The sequence below is a fragment of the Rana temporaria genome, chromosome 10, assembly GCF_905171775.1.
Source record: "Rana temporaria chromosome 10, aRanTem1.1, whole genome shotgun sequence".
Classification (NCBI taxonomy): Eukaryota; Metazoa; Chordata; class Amphibia; order Anura; family Ranidae; genus Rana; species Rana temporaria.
This window is the reverse complement of record NC_053498.1, coordinates 108112958-108133648: the sequence shown is the minus strand read 5'-3', so window position 1 is coordinate 108133648 and position 20691 is coordinate 108112958. Positions and strand designations below refer to the sequence as shown.

At 43.8% G+C, this 20691-nt stretch overlaps 1 protein-coding gene across 2 annotated transcripts in view; it reads right to left on the bottom strand.

The window, feature by feature from the left end:
* The window catches only part of RERE (arginine-glutamic acid dipeptide repeats), a 450961-nt gene that overhangs the window by 217698 nt on the left and 212572 nt on the right, over positions 1-20691 (bottom strand). For both annotated transcript variants that reach the window (XM_040325943.1, XM_040325944.1), the window contains exon 2: positions 7436-7893. In XM_040325943.1, coding sequence (XP_040181877.1) covers positions 7436-7748 — 313 coding nt within the window. In that variant the 5' untranslated portion in view covers positions 7749-7893. The remainder of the gene's footprint in view (positions 1-7435; positions 7894-20691) is intronic.

The window sequence follows — 20691 nt, the reverse complement described above, 5'->3', positions numbered from 1 at the left end:
ACTGTGGACCCGGTGGTCCGATCACTTCCTCCATTTCCCATCTTCATCCGTAAAAGGCAAATTCACATTTGGAAACATGTAACATGTTCCAACCGTTTTTAGAGTGCAACATATTCCTGCTCCTGCAGTGGCTCAGCCCGAGCCCCCTGTGTGACAGCAGAACGGAGAGCAGTTCCTTGTATCAGCTGTCACTTTTTAACCCCTTCAGCTCCAGAAGGTTTCACCCCCTTAAAGAGGCTGTAAACCTCCCCCCCCCCCCCCAAAAAAAAAGACCCTGCAAGACAAAGGCATAGAGAGCTAGTATGAATTGCATACTAGTTCATTATGAAATACTTGCCTTAGAATGAAGCTGTTGCAGCGATCCAGGCCGAGATCTTTCCCAGCGATTTTTCCATGTTTGCGAGCTCCAAGATGACGTCGCTCCCGCGCGCAGGAGCCCCCGTTCACGGCACCGCCACAAAACGAACTGTATAATGGCACCCGTGAGTTGCGAATTACCAAAAGTAATGCTAAATGTGATTTTTGGTGCCTTGGGAAAAACTTGTAGCTATTCAGCACACATCATGCCGTGTAATACCCCAATCAGAATGGATGTGGTGGTGGCAATGGCTCACAAATATCAACACTTATGGGTATCACCAGCTTACCAAAAAAAGGAAACAAAAATTTTAGAAACTGGATTAATCCCTTATTGTTACGATGAAGGGGTCTTTTTGTAGCCCCAGAATGTTGCATTCCCTTCAGAAGAGAATGTCCTTGCAATTTTTTTTGGTGTGTTGGTGTCACCTGTATGCTTTGATTTACATGCACTAAGACGCACGGAGCACAAGGTACATTTACATGCGTGTATGATGTGAATGCGCCCTTGACGACAGGAATTCAGACGTGAGCTGAGAAAACCATCACCCACCCTACTCAGTACGTCCCACTTGTAAGCAGTTAAACTTTTACAATCAACAAACATATTTACAAAGATTAGTCTCAGTTGCATTATGTTACCCAGCTCATAATTTAGGGTTTTAAAGAGAAGACTGAGGAGGATATAAATTCTAATTACATGACATAATACACTCTTTAATAGCTAGGAGTAAGCCTGAAAGAAATATTAAGCACGTGTTTACATATCGTGAATCATTCCCCTATATAACAATGCTTATGTGTGGACAATTGTGGGAGTCATCTTCAATGCTGTTTACTCAAATTCCACAGCACATCTAAAGCACAGCATGAAGATAATAAAGCTTACATTTTATTGCATACACCAGCGTACAATCTATGTCACGAACGTAGATGTAAAATGCAATTTGCAGGGTTGCTATGAGCAATATATTCCCAAATGAGACCGGGGGACTATTAAAACTCTGCTTCATAAGCTTTAGCATGTGAATTGCTCACTGTAATAGGAGTAGAGAAACACACAATCACACAGCTCTCACACAATGGACTAGGCAAAATTAATTTAGCTCCATGGGGGTTATATTTGTGGAAACCAGTCAACACTCACTCCAACTCACAAAGTATTTAAGACCAACTCTACCCAAAACCTTTTTTGCGGTTTCAGACAGTATGGAGAAGGTTAAAACGGCCATACAATGATTAAATATCGATCAGTGTGTGGCCTTTCCCTACAGAAGGACAATCTCTCCAACCACCTAGTCTGTCTGGATGGAGACATCTGTTTGTGAAGGATGGGCAGGTTTGATTCCCTGTCCAGCTTTATTATTCTTAAGTTGTCGTTATTGGAAAGATTTTCCCAATTCTGAGTGTTTAACAGGATGAGAAATTATAAAAAGTCTCCCCAAAAATAAAGACCTGAAAATGGATCTATCCCTGCCTATATGCTTTGACTTGATAGCCAAATTAGAGAGACCCTGTCACCAGCCTATGTCCAACTAAGTCTTTGCCAGACGCTGCTAGGACCTGGACTGACATTAGGGTCCAGGGTTCTGTAAAATGGACCAGACAGTGGTAGTGGCCAACTGGTTTCCTGAACCAACATCAAACCTATCATGTACAATATATCTTATGCATTTTCAAGTGAAGCTCAACGTTTGTGGATCAAAGAATGTATGGGCCAAACCTTAAAAAAACAAACACACAATAATATATATATATATATATATATATATATATATATATATATAAATGTCTACAGAGACCTTTAGGTTATTCTCAGTTTACTTTGTAGTAGAAGGACCTTCCTTCGCAAATATTTAAATTAACAGAAAAGCGCCAGTAAAGCCGCTAGACTACTTTCTGTACCCTGCAAGGTAATGTCATACTGTGCTAGTATGTTAAACTTACCTTAAAAAAAAGCCCTTCAAGCGCAGAGATATCAGAGCTACAGGCGCTCCCCATCTTGGTTCTGGGTTTTTGAACTCCGGCTCTGTGACCGGCAGGAGCCACGATGCGGTCACTTCCATACATGCACGAGCTGCCGTTTACGGCACAGAGCAGGGTGGCCGTTCAGAGTGCATGCGCCAATGATGTCACCAGCTGCAGGTACAGTAAATCTCTCCTAAACTGTGCACGCTCAGGAGATATTTACGCTATCTATAGGCAATTTTGATTATAGTCTCATCTACAGGTAAGATTCAGATATGGAAGTTTACCGTATATACTCGAGTATAAGCCAAGTTTTTTTAGCACTTTTTTGTGCTGAAAATGCCCCCCTCGGCTTATACTCGAGTCACCTTTTAGCTCTTGATCTCCCAGACTTTGGAGACCCCATACCGGCCATAGGTCCCATGGACCCCAAACTTGGCACACATATAGCCCCACTCTTCCTCTACAAGTGTGATTGTTGTCCGGAGGACCTACGGCCAGGGAGCAGCAATTTTTCAAATTCGGGTACCCCTTCCATAGACACCCATGTTAAACGGTAATTTCTCTGATAACTTTGGGGACCAGGTACCGGTCGGCCATAGGTTCCCTGGACCCGAAACTTGGCACACATGTAGTCCCTGTTCTTCTCTACAAGTGTGCTGTCTGGGGGACCTACGGCCGGGAAGCACTGATTTTTCAAACCCGAGCACCCCTTCTATATACTCCCATGTTAAACGCAAGGCGAGGCATGGGCACAGTGAGGCATGCAGATGGACACCCTGGGCTTATATACTTTAGTGAATACGTTTTCCCATTTTTTTGTGGTAAAATTAGGTGCCTCGGCTTATATTGGGGTCGGCTTATACTCGAGTATATACGGTACTTACAGGTACAGATCAAAATCAAAGAAAAAAAAACTGATGTATGAAAAGCTTAATAACATCAACCACATTTATACTTTGCATATTCTCAGATATCTGCAAGAATGTGCTCATAAACATCAGTGATAAACAGATCTAGTAGGATATGATCCTTGACCACGTTTATGTAGCCTATGGATATGTTCTGAAAGGTCAGAGACTGAAGAATGTAAACATCCATACATTAAAGATGTACATAAAATACTGTTACAGTTAAATCCTGCATTTACAAGCTAGAGTTGTGAAAAAATAGATGCTTTGTTATAGATATCAGTGCAGATAGGTCACATCTGTGCTTTCTTTGGGCAATTAAGACATTTTCAAAACTCTGTGTTTAGATAAAGGAGGGAAAATATGAATATAAACAGTGAAGCTAAATAAATGGAAACACCACCATGCGCATCTTTGATTGTATTTATACTTTTAGCCATTTCAAACCTTTGAGCGTAAAGTTGAACATTCCCCTTTAGATTTCTCTTGCTCAGACTAGCCATACATTATACAACTTTCTTGTACTGCTTTACTTTAGATTTACCAAAGCCATATAATAGGAGGCCAAACCTAAACACTTTAAATTTGTGTGCAAATCAGACAGGCCCTTGTACTACATGGTTGAAGGTAAATCTAAAGGAAATTAAGAAAATTGTATAATGTATGACCAGCTTTAGCCCCCCCAACCGGAACAAGAGAAAAGCCAACATATTTCTCCCCCATGATGAGGAATCTGCACTGCTGGCTATTGTAGTCAGACAGCTGCAACACTCACTGCATCTGATGGGCCGCAGTCACCGCTAACTGTAAACTGATAATGTTTGCACCCTGGACCAATCTGTTTTTCAATCTCTCTTATAAAGCCAAATGGAGCAAATTTCAAACTAGATATACCTTGCCTAAGTCCCCACTGAAGGTCCCCGCTGTTATCTTTAGTAGCCAGAAAGCCCTTCCCTGTCTGCATTTCTAAACACTATGGGGTAGATTTACTAAAACTGGTGTACTTAGAATCTGGTGCAGATGTGCATGGTAGCCAATCCGCTTCTAACTTCAGCTTCTTCAATTAAGCTTTGGCAATAAAACCTTGAAGCTGACTGGTTTCCATACACAGCTGTAGCAGACTTTGCCCTCTCCAGTTTTAGTAAACACCATAAGTTTAAACTGGCCTGACTTTTTCTGACTCTAGGCTCATTCCTACCCACTGCCATTCCTGTGTCCAATGAGAGTCCCTTAGTGGCCAGACAGGACAATCCTATGGGAACAAGTTTGCTCTAAGACACAGGCGTCAAACACAAGGCCTGCGGGCCGAATCCGGCCCTTCCATGTGGCCCTCGCAGCTCTCCTGCAGCTGCAGGAGCGCTCCAGCCTTCCTCTGGTCCTACTCCAGACCCTTACATTATGCTTTTTAAGCAAAGCATCCAGCTTCTTCCCAGCAGCAGCATGAGGAAAGGGGGGTGCACTGTGATGTAAGGGAGAGTGGGGGACTCAACTTCTGATGGTGGTGTGGCTCTTGACATCTAATGTAAGGGGAGGGGATGCGCTGGACATCTAATCTTACAGATACAACCGCCCCTTTTGAGGGCAATCTTAATGCTGATGCGGCCCACAATGAAATTTAGTTTGACACCCTTGTTCTAAGGCAATACTGGAGTGAGAGGAACGCTGATGACCTTAGGAAAACTACCAAGCTCTCTCTGTTCAATATTTACACAAAACAATTCAAAATCTTTCTGGGCAAAATCCCAAAGTAGCGAAGCCAGATGATCAACATGACAGGTGTAAGTAACCAGCGCTTTTTTTTTTTATAAGGAGCAATCAGCAATGGCAGCCTCTGTGCTTCTCCCACTACAGGTCTCCTTTTTACCCAAATAAAAACTTTATTGCAAAATAAAGCTGGTCAAACACAGAAAGATATTATTCGCTCTGCTATACAAATATTACCAACAATTGTGAGAGACTAGCTAAACAAAAATCCCATCAGATTATATCCAACCAGCCAGACACATATTATGCAGAGTTTGGTAGAACAAAACCCAAGACCAGGATTCAAGTTAAGGATTAAGGATGAGCTCCAGCGTGTTCGCATGGTACACCTGCAGAGCCCGCCAGGAAGTCGGCACGGCGCTGTGCTAATCACAGGCAGGGAGACGTTTCCCGATCACTGCAGCCGAGCATCGGGACAATGTCTCCCTGCCTGTGCTTAGCACAGCGCCGTGCCGACTTCCTGGCGGGCTCTGCAGGTGTACCATGCAAACACGCTGGAGCTCATCCCTAGTAAGGATCCAACTAACAAAATAAGCAGCTGGTGCTTTCTTGGGATCCTTTTTTATTGTTACCAATGGAATTTCATGTTCCCTGGCTTTATGGACATGCCTGCTGGAAACTATACTAGATACACTGGCTCATGCGCTCTACAACAAAGCCATACAAATACCAAGAGCCAGGTAGCAAAAAAATAAAATAAATTTAATTTTAAAATATACAGCTTTTATTGAACCAATACCTGCCAATCCTACCATGAAGGTCCTGGTTTGGGCACTTCCTATTCTAGAATTACAACACTCTACATGTATCTGTCCCCTAGCTGTTCTCCATTGTGGTCACCTGGTCATAAGCTCACTCAGTGGAGTCTTGACACCCACCGCATGGGCCTGTTCCACTGCTGTCACTATGAGGAAATATCGTCCTGAGAAATTAAGTGCAGGAGTGGTGACAAATCGGCCATAGAAGATCAGCAGCACTGGGACTTTATAAAGGATGAACAAAAAATGAAAACCTATTTTTTTATATTTTAACTGGTAAGATGTATGGTACACAGTGCTTTAGCACAAAAACAACTTTACATCTACTTTAACCACTTAACGACCGCCGCATGTACATATACATCGGCAGAATGGCACGGACAGGCAGAACGACGTGCCCGTACGTCCCTGCCTAGACGTGGGTCGGGGGTCCGATCGGGACCCCCCCCCCCCCCCGGATGAGGGGGCGGCTATTCGTTTCCAGCCACCCCCTCGCGATCGCTCCCCGGAGCTGAAGAACAGGGAGAGTCGTATGTAAACACGGCTTCCCCGTTCTTCACTGTGGCTCTGTCATCGATCGTGTGATCCCTTTTATAGGGAGACACAATCGATGACGTCAGACCTACAGCCACACCCCCCTGCAGTTGTAAACACACACTAGGTGAAACATTACTCCTTCAGCGCCCCCTGTGGTTAACTCCCAAACTGCAACTGTCATTTTCACAATAAACAATGCAATTTAAATGCATTTTTTGCTGTGAAAATGACAATGGTCCCAAAAATGTGTCAAAATTGTCCGAAGTGTCCGCCATAATGTCGCAGTCACGAAAAAAATCGCTGATCGCCGCCATTAGTAGTAAAAAAAAAAAAAATTATAAAAATGCAATAAAACTATCCCCTATTTTGTAAACGCTATCAATTTTGCGCAAACCAATCGATAAACGCTTATTGCGATATTTTTTACCAAAAATATGTAGACGAATACGTATCGGCCTAAACTGAGGGGAAAAAAAGTGTTTTTATATATTTTTGGGGGATATTTAGTATAGAAAAAAAAGTAAGAAATATTGATTTTTTTTTTTTCAAAACTGTCGCTCTATTTTTGTTTATAGCGCAAAAAATAAAAACCGTAGAGGTGATCAAATACCACCAAAAGAAAGCTCTATTTGTGGACAAAAAAAGGATGCCAATTTTGTTTGGGAGCCACATCGCACGACCGCGCAATTGTCAGTTAAAGCGACGCAGTGCCGAATCGCAAAACCTGGCCTGGGCCTTTAGCTGCATTTTGGTCCGGGGCTTAAGTGGTTAAGCTGGCAAAAGATCCACCAGCTACCTAAACCTCCTTCTTAAATAGGGCTGATCAGTTTCCTGTGTTCCCTGTCAATTTCTCCATCTTAATACAAGCCTGTGAGTTTTCTTAGCAATTTAGCAAAAAAAATAAAAACCTGTAAATATATTTTTTCCACATTTTTGCTAGCACGCTTGGCAATTTGTAAACATTTCCATAAAGCACGGTTTAGAAATCCAATAAAGAGCTGTCATTACAAGCTGTGCAATTATGTTCTGTAGTGACTCACTAATGCCTTCGTATTCCTGAAGGTAGTATTTTCATTATAACACATACAACAAACAACTTTATTGCTACCATCCCCAGAGTGCAGATTGCAAGCCTCTTACCTCCTGGCTTATACACCACGTCATCTTCAGTGATAAAAGACGTGATTTCCCCATTGGTGGCCCTTTCATAGCGGGACTTTTTCTTTGGCAGCTTTTTCTTATTCTTTTTGGAAGCCTCCTCTGCTGTCGTGCCGCCATTTTCATTGTCCTCGTCCTCACTGTGGTCACTCTCAGCGTAGTTTTTGGCCCCGCCTTCCAGAGTGCAGCTCCGGCGCGGGCGAGCGTTCTCGCCGTCACGTGTTTTTTCGCGTTTCTCTCTCTCCCGATCCCGGTCCCGATCCTTGTCTTTGTCTTTTTCTTTGTCGGCCGTCATGATTCGCCACGTGCCTTCTTCTGTCCTCTCACGGCTGGGCCTCCGTGAAAGGTAGACCGTGAGCCTGGGCTTCAGTCTTCTGAATTTATCACGCAATTCCAGGAAAAATTGGACCACTCCAACAACCCCAGCGCTTCAGAAAGCTCTGCACAAACATAAGAGGAAAAGAAAGAAATAAATACCTTGTAAACAAGCCCTTTACTTATAGCAACACATTAATACAGAACATTCTTCAGGTTACATAATATCACTTTACACATGTATCCTAGTCAAATAGCCTTGACTGAGCAGAGAAAATGCTTTTTACTCTCTACCTTAAAGAGGAACTACAGTCCGCTCACATAATTTGTAATAAAAAAACAATTCTGAAGCTTCCCTCCAACCACTTTGCATATTTTATAAATACTGTGCTGCAGAAATCTCCCTCCACTGAGTCTGACTGCAATCATTTTAATTGTGGGCAGCCGAAGTTGCGTGGCCTGTTCTCTTCTTGGATTTACACAGAGGCACACCTCCAGCTCTGCAGCTCTCATTGGCCCTCTTATGACTCTCCCCCCCCCCCCCCCTCTCTTGGCAGAAAGTGAGCTGTGCTTGATGTCATACGCCTAGGCTTTTTTTTTTTTACAGACAACAGGAAGTGGGCTGTATAAGGTATTTACTGGCAGAAAAAAAATGTTTTACTATCCAAAGTTAAAACAAGGGCAGAAGATTTACAGATAGAAAGATGAAAAAAATCACTGAAGTTCAGCTTTAAAGGGGTTGTAAAGGTTTGTTTTCATTTTCTAAATAGGTTCCTTTAAGCTAGTGCATTGTTGGTTCACTTACCTTTTCTTTCGATTTCCCTTCTAAATGTTTTTTTCTGTGTCTGAATTTCTCACTTCCTGTTCCTCCTCAGTAAGCGGTTCTAGCTGACTAACCCCCAGTCAGATGATGGGAGCAAGCTTACCGAGGAGAAACCGGAAGTGAGAAATTCAGACAAAACAAAAAAAAAACATTTAGAGGGGAAATCTAAGCAAAAGGTTAGTGAACCAACAATGCACTAAAGCAGCCGTCACTAAATGGCGGCCCGCGGTCCGAGTCCGGCCCGAGTGATGCTTCTGCCCGGACCGCAATGCCGCCAGTATAATTTTACTGTCAGCGTTGGTTTGCTGGGGCCGCGGGTTTCCCCAGCAACCAGTGACGCTGTGAGCGCACCGCAGGTCTCGGAGTTGACCAGCTTGCACTCACGGACCGCGAGTAGGGGCTTGACGTCACATGCGCGCCCCGCCCCCTGCTGCTCGCGGGTCCACTCCTGGCTCTCCTTACGAGTATGAGCACGTTGTCACATGCGCGCCCTGCCCCCTTGCTACTCGCGGTCCCGGGCTCCTTATCTCGCAGCATTGCATTCAAGGTATGTGACATGTTTCTTAGTGATCACTGCTGGTCATATGTTTAAAGGTCACGCTATTGGGCACCTTTTTTATGTTAAGGGGCACTCTGATGGACGAATTTTATTTTAAGGGGCACTCTGATGGGTATATTTTTAATCTGCACACTGATGGGCATATTTTGTTAAGGGGCACACTGATGGACACATTTTGTTGTGCCCATCAGAGTGCCCCTTAACATAAAATATGCCCATCTGTGTACACATTAAAAATATACCCATCAGCGTGCCCCTTAAAATAAAATGTGTCCATCAGAGTGCCCATTAACATAAAAGGTGCCCATCAGCCTGACCCTTATTTTATGTTAAGGGACATTGCTGATGGGGACATTTTTTGTTAAGGGGCACTCTGATGGGCATATTTTATTTTAAGAGCAACACTGATGGGCACATTTTGTATTAAAGGGCACTCTAAATGGCCGATTTTATGTTAAGGGCCATGTTTTGTTGTGCCCATCAGAGTGCCCCTTAATATACATTTTTCCCCTTTCAGGGTGTCCCTTAACATAAAATGTGCCCATCAGAGTGTCCCTCAATATAAAATGTGCCCATGGGCACATTTTATGTCAAGGGGCATGCTGTTGGACATATTTTATGTTAAGGGGCACTCTCATGGGCAAATTTTATGTTAAGGGGCACTCTGATGGGCAAATTTTATGTTAAGGGACACGTTCTGTTGTGCCCAGCAGAGTGCCCCTTAATATAAAATGTGCCCATAAGGGTGCCCCTTAACATAAAATTTGCCCATCAGAGTGTCCCTTAACATAAAATGTGCCCATCAGCGTGACCCTTATTTTATGTTAAGGGGCATGCTGATGGGCACATTTTATGTTAAGGGGGACTCTGATGGGGACACCTGATGTAAAGGAGCGCTGTGATGGGGACCCCTGATGTAAAGGGGCGCTGTCATGGGGACACCTGATTTAAAGGGGTGCTGTGATAGGGACACCTGTTGTAAAGGGGCACTGTAATGGGAACACCTGATTTAAAGGGGCGCTGTGATAGGGACACCTGTTGTAAAGGGGCACTGTAATGGGAACACCTGATTTAAAGGGGCGCTGTGATAGGGACACCTGTTGTAAAGGGGCACTGAAATGGGAACACCTGATTTAAAGGGGCGCTGTGATAGGGACACCTGTTGTAAAGGGGCACTGTAATGGGAACACCTGATTTAAAGGGGCGCTGTGATAGGGACACCTGTTGTAAAGGGGCACTGTAATAGGAACACCTGATTTAAAGGGGCGCTGTGATAGGGACACCTGTTGTAAAGGGGCACTGTAATGGGAACACCTGATTTAAAGGGGCGCTGTGATAGGGACACCTGTTGTAAAGGGGCACTGTAATGGGAACACCTGATTTAAAGGGGCGCTGTGATAGGGACACCTGTTGTAAAGGGGCACTGTAATGGGAACACCTGATTTAAAGGGGCGCTGTGATAGGGACACCTGTTGTAAAGGGGCACTGTAATGGGAACACCTGATTTAAAGGGGCGCTGTGATAGGGACACCTGTTGTAAAGGGGCACTGTAATGGGAACACCTGATTTAAAGGGGCGCTGTGATAGGGACACCTGTTGTAAAGGGGTGCTGTGATAGCGACACCTGATGTAAAGATCCACTGTGATGGGGACAAATTGGGACTTGAGATTCGGACCTCGGCCCAAAGAAAATTTTAGTGACCGGACCTCCTTGAATTTTAATTCAAGACCCCTGCACTAAAGGAACATATTTATAAAAAAAAAAAAAAAAAAAAAAAAAAAAAAAGATACCTTTACAGCCCCTTTAAGGTCAGGAGGAAGACCATCACACTGCCAGTTAAACAGATTATCGCAGCAAAAGTATAATGTTCATTTTTCACTAGATATGTTGCTGAACTTGCCAGGCATTTTAGAAACTGTCATCAAAAGTACATACAAAGTCCTTACAGAACCTCAAACTGGGTACACAAACATTAAGGCCCCTTTCACATGTGCGGACCGTATGTTCGCATTTTCATCCATCCGTTGCGGATGAAAACGGGACATACATTGGTCCTTATGTGATTGCGGGTGTCAGTGGATGACCATCCGCTGACACCCGTAATCACCCGCCTCCACAATGATCCGATTTTTCGAGCGGAAGAAAATCCTATTTTTCTTCCGTCTGGCGGATCGGATGAACACGGACATACGGTCCATGTTCATCCGATCCCCCATAAGGGAGAGCGGAGGAAAGATAGGAAGGTCCCTGCACAGTGTGCGGGGACCGCCCTGTCAGCCGACGGCTCAGCTGGGATTTTGCGGAGGATCCCCGCTGAGCAAAGCGGACACATAGAGGCAGATCATTACTGATCCGCCCGTGTGAAAGGGCCCAAAGGCTACATTCCCACTGGCCACTAGCCTGGTGCGAATGACAGCGGCAGGAATCATTGATTTCTTCCACCTGTGAGCAGCCATCTGTGGCTGACCGCCTAAAATGTTGCTGCCACTGTCATTCCCACCGGCGTTCGGTCGCTTGTGCAAATGTAGCCCAATTCAACGCACAAAACGCTGCTCCATTCTATCCTACTGAGGGGGCACAAACATGCCAAAATGCAGTGGGGTATATTATTGCCCTCCCATACTGGAAAACATTTTTGATTGTGCTACCTATATGTGCTACCTATAAACCGCTCAATTAAAAGAAAAGCCGTTTTCTGTAAAAAAACAAAAAGCGCGCAGACAAAAATCATTGGAAATGCCCTTGACAACCAAACCTTCCCTTTTATTCTTCCACAATACTTAAAACAAATATTCCTTCAGACACAATGATAAAATCCAGTAATGAAAGCAGAAATGCAATAAAATTGTAGTGGAAAAACGGTAATTTGGACACCTTCTCTAAAGCGACTGTCACCATCCCCAAATTTACAACAAAGCCCTCAGCAAAAAGACGACTCTTTCTGCCACCTGGGTGTAAGGTTCCATCTTTATCTACAGCAAAATGCTTAAGATACCGCTGTGTTCTGAGATTCCACTGCTGGCTCCTACACCTCTGAGGTCTGTAGAAATATAGGAGCCAGGGTTGGACAAAAAGCACAACAGGAGGCACAGGCGTTAGATACACCTCTAAGTTCCAGATGCTATAGATCTTACTGGAGGCCACAGCTCTGCAAGAGACCAAAGTTTGGACTCTGTCCTCCAGAGAGACAAGAGTAAAAATAAAGTCTTACGTATGGAGCTTCTTTTATTTTTTTGGGATAGGAGTCACTTGAAAGCACTGCATGTAAGAGGCCCACTGTTACAAATCAAGTATTCTGCCAATCTATTTTACAATATTTATTGCTTATTGACGTCAGGCACGCATTTTTTTTTTTAGGCATCAAAGGTCCATTATTTTCAAACAGAAAACAAAGAAACAGATTATAAAAAAGCAGTTACTCCCTAAACAGAAAACAGACGGTATCAAAGATCTCATTGCCACTGTGTGTGTTGCAGCAGAGGAAAAAATAAATAACGTTTCTCGTCGTCCAGGACTATTCTTTGACAAGAAGTACAATGACAAGAGAAGCCTTCCAGGTATAATGCAAGCAATCAAAACCCTAACAGCTCTTGGAGAATGGCCTGCTTCAAGGTGATATGGCTTTGATTGTAATGTAAACCAAGCAAAATGTCAATTGGCAGCCAAACGACAGGCCTTTTCCTGACTGCAAATCGTAACGCAAACATTTGCAATGATATTTTCACTTCTAATACAAAACACAGCTTCCTCTCCTGCCTTCCTGTTGAAAGTCAATGAAGCTAAACAGACACACAGACCTCCCTTATCTTTCATGGGAAGCTTGGCTTTTTATTCGCCCCTCCCCCCTCTCTTCACACCAAACATCCATATAGGTAACCTATCAGCAACAAGCTGACAAAAACACTGTATCCATCGAATCAGAGCCCCTCAATCTGATCAGATTACAATCCCCCCTCCCCTTCTAGTCCTGGCATGTTTTGAAGATGATGAACGGATCAGACCGAGTGACATCCTGAACAATACATCTATTTATATTTCCTAACACCCCACAAGCTGGAGCAGCCCCAGCAGAGCCGCAGAGAGGAGCTGCAGGGCCTGTGATGGGAAAAGAGCACAATCATTAAGCAGACACAGGATCTAGTATTAAGCACCTTATTAGGATTAAACCTCCGTGATCCTAGAGGAAATGCTGTGTGAATTAATCCTTTATTGCTTTCACAGATTCATATCTCCAGCAGACCCTGAACACTTTGTTCTCCCACAATGTCAGCTAACAGAGCCTGAACAGCGAATGGTGCCTGAGCCCGACTTCCCTTCCTATTGTCCTCATAGGGGAGATAAAATTGTTAACCGCTGTCATCTGTGCTGTGTGCCCTGCAATGTATCAACTCTCCTGCCAGCAAACAAAAACACTATGCAGGCAAAATACAGAGGAGGAGGAGGCGATGCCACCAAACTCCTTCCTCTATAATGCCTCCAATATCAGTACGGCTTGTTTATTTACAAAGCTTCCCAGATCTATTTTTGTAAACTGAATTAAATAGAATTTTCACTGCCATGACAATATCAATATAAGAGTATAGGATTTACCAGTAAACATGTAGGTACAGGTAGGAGGGTGTGCTGGTGAAGAGGCGAGGGAAATCCTTTACCAGGAGTGGCCTGAAGAATTTAGATAACCTCACATTTGCTACACAAGGTTTGATTTTACAAGCAATGGCGCACTTTACCAATTATGCTTGTAATCATCGAGCCATTTGGGATCCCCCAGGAGACCGTAACATGGGCCGTAGGCAGTCAGTCACTTGTTGGCCATTGTCCCTACAAGCGGACCTGATCCTCTTCTCTGCAACCGAGGAGCAGAGGGGGTAAAACTACCATGTATGTAGAACTGGCAGACAAGTATTGCACTGGGCCCTGCCACTCATTGAACACCTTTAACAGGCAGAAGAAAAAAACAACAGCATGATTTTGGGGGCGACTCGGCAAGGCGATCTCAAGGCGATTTGAGAGGAAACTTGTAAAATGACTTCTGTATTGAAGTCAATGCAAGTCGCCCCCAAAGTCGTACGGGAACCTTTTTCTAAGTCGGCGCGACTTGCGTGGCTCCTATTAGAACGGTTCCATTGACTACTGCGGACCGCGACTTGTCAGGCGGCTGAGTCGCCCGACAGGTCATCCCTGTGTGAACCGGCTCTGAGCGATCTCTTCATGGCTGGCCATGGGGAGGTGGCAAAGTGTCAGGTGGACAGGCAGTCTAGGTACAGTTTAATCAAAGTGGACCTTACCGTAATTTAACAAGTCTGAATACATTTGACAAGTCATAATAATATACAGCAACAGTACTATTATTTTTTTTTTAATGCTTCATTTGATCAGTAAAGAGCTGTCCTTGAGCTCCGGTCATGTGATTTAGCCTAGAAAGTAATGATGCAGGAAAGCGGAAGCATCCTTCAGTCTTCTCAGCCCAAGTATTCAGACTGCAAAATTATAATGCCCCGTACACACTATGAGATCATTGGACAAATGATCGCCGTTTTTTTGCATGCTAGTCACAAGTTAGTAAAGTCACCAAAATTCTCGTAAAACAAAACAAAAATCGTAAGATCTGATATAGTACGGGAATTTTTTTTTGCGTTTGTCCAATCGGATGACTTTAAATAAACTGTTGTGTTCGGCTCTCAAAAGCTCTGTACCAACAATCCTATTAAATGTACGATCACGTCGAACGCGGTATTTTTCATATTATTTTCTGATCGTGTGCACGGGCCTTAACTTTGTATCAGTGATAAGCCAAACCCAAAGCCGCACACGCGCGCACACATACACCAGAATTTCAGCACAGCAAGTGGTGCTGCCTAAGGCTGCATTCACACTACTGTGTTTGATATCGCAGGCAGATTTGCCGTAAATCTGCCAGCGCCAATATGTGACTGACAAATCGTAGGACTTGCATTTGAGATGCTATTCATTTGGATGACATCTCAACATCGAGGTGCGGGTCTTCCGCGATTGTCGCTTGATAATTCACATGGCGCATTGCAAATTCTCACGTGGTAGACCTACACCGATATTAGAGGTGTCACTCAAATGGCATCTCAAATGCAAGTCCCGCAATTTGTCTTTCACACATGGGTGCGGTCAAATCGCGGGCAGATTCGCTGCAAATCTGCCCGCGATTCAAAACACTGTAGTGTGAATGCAGCCTAAAGATAGTAGCCGAACAAGGTGGCTTCATACTTGGCTGGCAGGGACATATGTTCTATTTGAGAGGTATTAATTACCTGTAAGGCCTCATGCACACTGGACGTTATAAAACTGCCAGTAAGGTTAGCTGTAGTTTGGATTTTGCAACTTTTTTTTTTTAAGCAAAACTACACTCCCACAAAAACTTAGTGGTTAAAAAAACATTGAATAGCCAAGTTTTTCAGCGTTTTTAAGCTTTTCTCAGAGTCAGAGCTGGCATAACCTGGGAGTTTACTGGCTGTAGAAAAAAAAAGCCTGAAGCCAAAAACAGCAGCTGTAAAAACGTCCAGTGTGTATGAGGCCTAAGCTGACCATACACATAATTGCGCATTCAGCCTTGAGGGATGAATTATAGAAAACACTTGATTCACACTAAACCACAAGGATGGACACACCTGTAGTACCAGCTAGTGATGCCAACAGGGTCACCAAGAAAACTCAATCTGTATATAGCCAGCTTTATACTTCCATATTACATAGCATTAAAGTCGGTGCCATTCAGTTAGGGTTTACATGTACTTCAATGGAAAAAATCCCATCACTCAGGTAACAAAAAAGCATGGGAGAATTAAAATAACCCTTCTGCAGCACTAGACAAGCAAATAGGGCAGGTATATGCAAATTAGTGGACCTCCAGCTGTTGCAGTACTACAAGTTCCATGAGGCATAGCAAAACTGACAGCCACAAGCATGACTCCCAGAGGCATGATGGGACGTGAAATAGGGCATAGCCATAAGAGAACATTAAACTTCATTTACAGTCTGCTCCTATCCTGTGCCACACAAATATCTAGTAATAGTTAAATTTAAAGGCCAGCAGAAACAAAATGTTTTGCCATTTTTTACATATGAAAGTTCGCCTTGCACTGTATATAGTTAGACAATAACAGCATTGCCTCATCTTCCTTCCCAAGAACACAGTGTATATTTTGAGGAATCCCAGTAAGATCTATAATTGGTACAGCAATACGGCTTCATCTAAACACAGCAAAAAATAATGTCCCAACACCTATAATTTTCCTGCTGTTCTGGAAGAGAGAGGAAAACGGTGACTTCAGGGCGTTGTAAGTGTCGCAGATCTGGTCACTGAACTCAATGTGCCATATCTATGAAATTACAAGTAAATCAATTTAGCCTTCCCTGAACAAGCCTGGTGTTAAGCTCTGCTGTTTTGGGCAGGCATCCATCCAAAAAAACGCCTGGCTTTGGGATTTCAGCAAAGCTCTCTTCCCATCTGTACAACGTCTCTGTATAAAATGTTCCAGATACAGATCAGGCTGCACGTCAAGATCTCTCCCTCCCTCTTCAGCCCCAGACGTTTTATCAAGCGGGATGAGCAAGTAAATAGGGTGAGCAAGAGCCCTCCGTCAAAAACAGACGGCGGGTAGAACTGGTGGGCAGAATCGATGGCCACAGCAATATTCTGGGACATTTTCCAGTGAAAGAACACTAATTTCCACTGCACCTTCTATTCAGACACCCCGGGGAAAGGACAGATACAATCGAAACCACCTAGACTGTGGCGTGACTGACTAGGAATACATCAGGAATACAAGGTAGATTACAAAACAAAAGACATATTCCATCTCAGCCAGCCCTGCTGTGAACATCAACGATAAGGCACAAGTGCTGCCATTACCTGAAGACCACCTGGAATCGAGGAAAAGCCGGCATTTAAACATTCTGCTTCCAAAAACATGATTAATAAAAAGCTACATGTACTGCAAATGAGATGGTACAGAAAGCAGAAAAAAATTGCATTCAGAGAACGCATGCTGAGAACACTCAGCACTACCTGGCACCTTCTGACACGGCATCATTGTACTACAAAAACTTGGCATAAATCAAGCAATCTGGGCTCCGTCTGCATTACAGATAGACTTGTACATCTGTACGATCCTGCCTCTTTACAGGGAAGCTATGGCATATTTTCACTTAGTGCACATTAGCTTCAGTCCACAAAGCCACTACAATCAAGGAATGGCGCAATTGTTTGCCGCACCTCACCTCACAGCATGCCATTTCATCACCTCTTTAAGAACAAACAAAACCCTTTTCCTGGCCTCCTCCTAAAGGCAGGGTGATATTCTTATTAGGTCCATATTTATGGAAGATAAACCTTAAATCAATAAAACGATAAAATAAAAAAAAAGTGTGCAGTACACATGCGGTAACACCTTTAAAGTATATCTAAAGTCTTGGATAGAGTGACACTCCTGTGTCCCCAATGGGGTGGTTACTCCAAGTTGTCCTGGTGAACAGTCACAGGTACAAAAAGGGAAAAAAGGGAACTGAAAGGTTTCCCATCACCTCTTGTTCCTGTGAAAATGGTCTAATGCCTTCTACACACGAGATTATCGGAATGAATGATCACCTTTTTTTGCATGCTAATCTCACATTGAAAATAAAGTGTTGACTAAAGTTACGAAAATTCTTGTATGACCGAATAAAAATTCAGAAGTGTAATGTGTATTTGTATTTTCAAATTACCACTGTACCGATTAAAACTAAAAAAAAAAATCATACGAGAACAATATTTGTGCTTGTCCCATCGGATAATATCAGGTTAACTTTCATGATCGGCTCCCGAAAGCTGTGGGCCAACGATCAGAGTATTGTACGATCGCTTCAAAAGCAGTATTTTCCATATGATATTCTGATCATGTGTATGGGCCATAAAGCTAGCCGGCGATCCTGCGGCTTTTAGAACACCCATCTGATTGGCTGCACTCATTGTTCCATCCAGCTCCTTTGGTTTTCAAATCGATGTTTGTCAAGCAGGCTGGTGGCAACTGGGCCACCCACAGCTTGAATTCTGACCGACACAGCAAAATTTAGACAAAATTCAAGCTGTATATGGCCAGCATAAGAGAGGATTTATCTAAACGTTAGAAATATTTCCTTGTCACTCATGCTATGTTTACAGAACAGAAGTAAAAAGATTGACTCAATGGAACAAAGATGATAAGGGTTTTACCTCTTCCCTACTATATCCAAAGCATAAAAAAAATCACAGCTTTAGATCAGGGGTGCCAAACCTTTTGAAGAGTGAGGGTCACGTAAGGGACTCGGTAACAATGAGCGGAGCAGGTGGATGGCAGCCCAATCTACTCTATAGAACAAACTTTTTTTGCGGACCGCATTGGAGGTAGGCATTTGTAGAGGGACACAAGTCCATTTACATTTGCCACTCCTTAGAGATGAATGGAGGGTCCGATTGGGTCGGACTGACGGGGTGAAAGGGGACTAAGGCTGCTTTCACTCTGATGCACTGTTTACCCGCACCATGAGTGCAGCACAGATCACCTGTGGTTTTCCTGCAGGTTAGCTACACTTTGCCATAGACTTCTATTAAAGCCTGTAGTGTGGTGTACTTTCAGAAAGCACACCAAACTCGCAGGTAATAGAAGTCTATGGCTCAGTGCAGGTAATCGGCAGGTGCACTGCTCTTAATCTGTTAAGCTCAGTAACCACTGCAGAACAGATATAAACTGTGACTTTAGTAATAAACGTACCTTTAATAACAAAATTCTATTCCATCCCAGAGCAGGGGGTCGCGGGCCACATGTGGCCCCCCCGGCCACTGGTTGGGCACCCCTGCTTTCGATCTACTCTAAGTAGATTGTTTTTGTTCAAAGCACATGTAAAAGAGAGAAATAATAAAACAAAAGCAAGCAATCTTCTGCATTCCATTGACCAATGAGGCTATTGTGAACCATGTGTTCTGGACAGCAATAGTAGATCGCTAAAAGATTTTACCAGATTCCTAGAGTTGCACTTTGTGGTCCATCTGCTGCCCGCACGGAAATGTTATCTGTGTGGGAATATACTCATTCTGATAACCGTCACAAAAAAATACAGCAACAGAATCCGTGGACAGTATGTCTGCTGCTGTGGGCTTAGGTAGCCATTTTAGAAGGGTCTTGAGAAAATACTAGATCTGCGAGTCTGGGTATGCATCTTTCAGTGTACAAGGAAGATTGTGTAGCAGCTGGAACGCACAGTTACTGCAGTGGAAGTAGGTGGTACATGTAGCAGACATCATTCTGAATTATGAAAGGAATGATTATGTTGTCCTTGCAGCTCTTTTTCTTCAAGCTATATAAACATTACAGGTCCCCTAGGAGAGCACTTTGCAGACACTCATACAGGGACAGTTTTCCTGGCCTCCTTAAACGTAGCACTGGGGGAACAGCTATATAATTCACCGTGAGAATGGCAGAAATTGTCACTTGCACTGCCTGCTATGATACAGAAACTTGAAGCTCAGCAAGGTCTCCGAGGAAAACAGAATAGATTGCACTGCTCGGGGAAATTTGTGGTCATCAGTTTCACAGGGAGGCTACGGACAGTAACCTTACAAGGTGATTAAACACTCCTTATAACAAAGGCTTGTAAACCTTCCCCGCATCAGATCAGTCCACAGTACAGTTAATGCATTTATTCTGGAGGTTTGCCACAGACTCAATGAGTCACCGAGAGCAGGTCCTTGGTTTGTGGGTCATGAATCCTGCCCTGGGTGATTGGCGACATCCTGCACCTACAAATGAAGTCTGTGTGCAAGGAAAAGAAGAAATGAACCAGATACGATCACATTGGACATTTAATGAAGATGACAGACACAAAACAGGACCAGTAAATAGATTAAAGCACAACTGCACATACAATCTGGTTTGGGGCAATTAAATTGGCTGCATTAATACTGAGCAAATGTAACATTCATCAGCGGTAGCATCAGAAATGGTGGGTTACAATCTGCTGGTTTGCTGTATCCATAGGCTTTAGGAAGCAGACGGTGAACATCTGTTCACCACAGGCAGCCAGTCCGACCCTAGCAACCAAATACAATGGGGCGGAGTCAGCAGTGCATTCTCTAAAAAAAACAGCAGTTCAAACACTCCGCCTCTATTTCCCCAAATGCTTGCATGGGGTAGGTGAGGGAAAAACAAAGCTGCTGCCTAGCTTGCCAAGGCCACGGGCAGGCCCAGTCAACCAACCTTTTCTGAAGCTGCAGGCACAGGCATTCACTATTGTAGAATATGTGGCCTGCTTAATGCCAACATACCACTAGAGCAATTTGCAAGGTGCCACCGACACCAAATCTAGTTATGGTGGGGGGTGGGGTCTGATGTGATGGTGGATTCGGACTCTGATGGGTAAAAACTGTGGTGATGGGGGAGCCTTTGATGTACAGGGGGGGACCTTGATGTGATGGGGGCCTCTGTTGTGAAGAGGGTAAAGCTCTGTGATTGGGGGGGCCTCTGATGTGATAGGGGGTGTCTGTGACGTTAGTT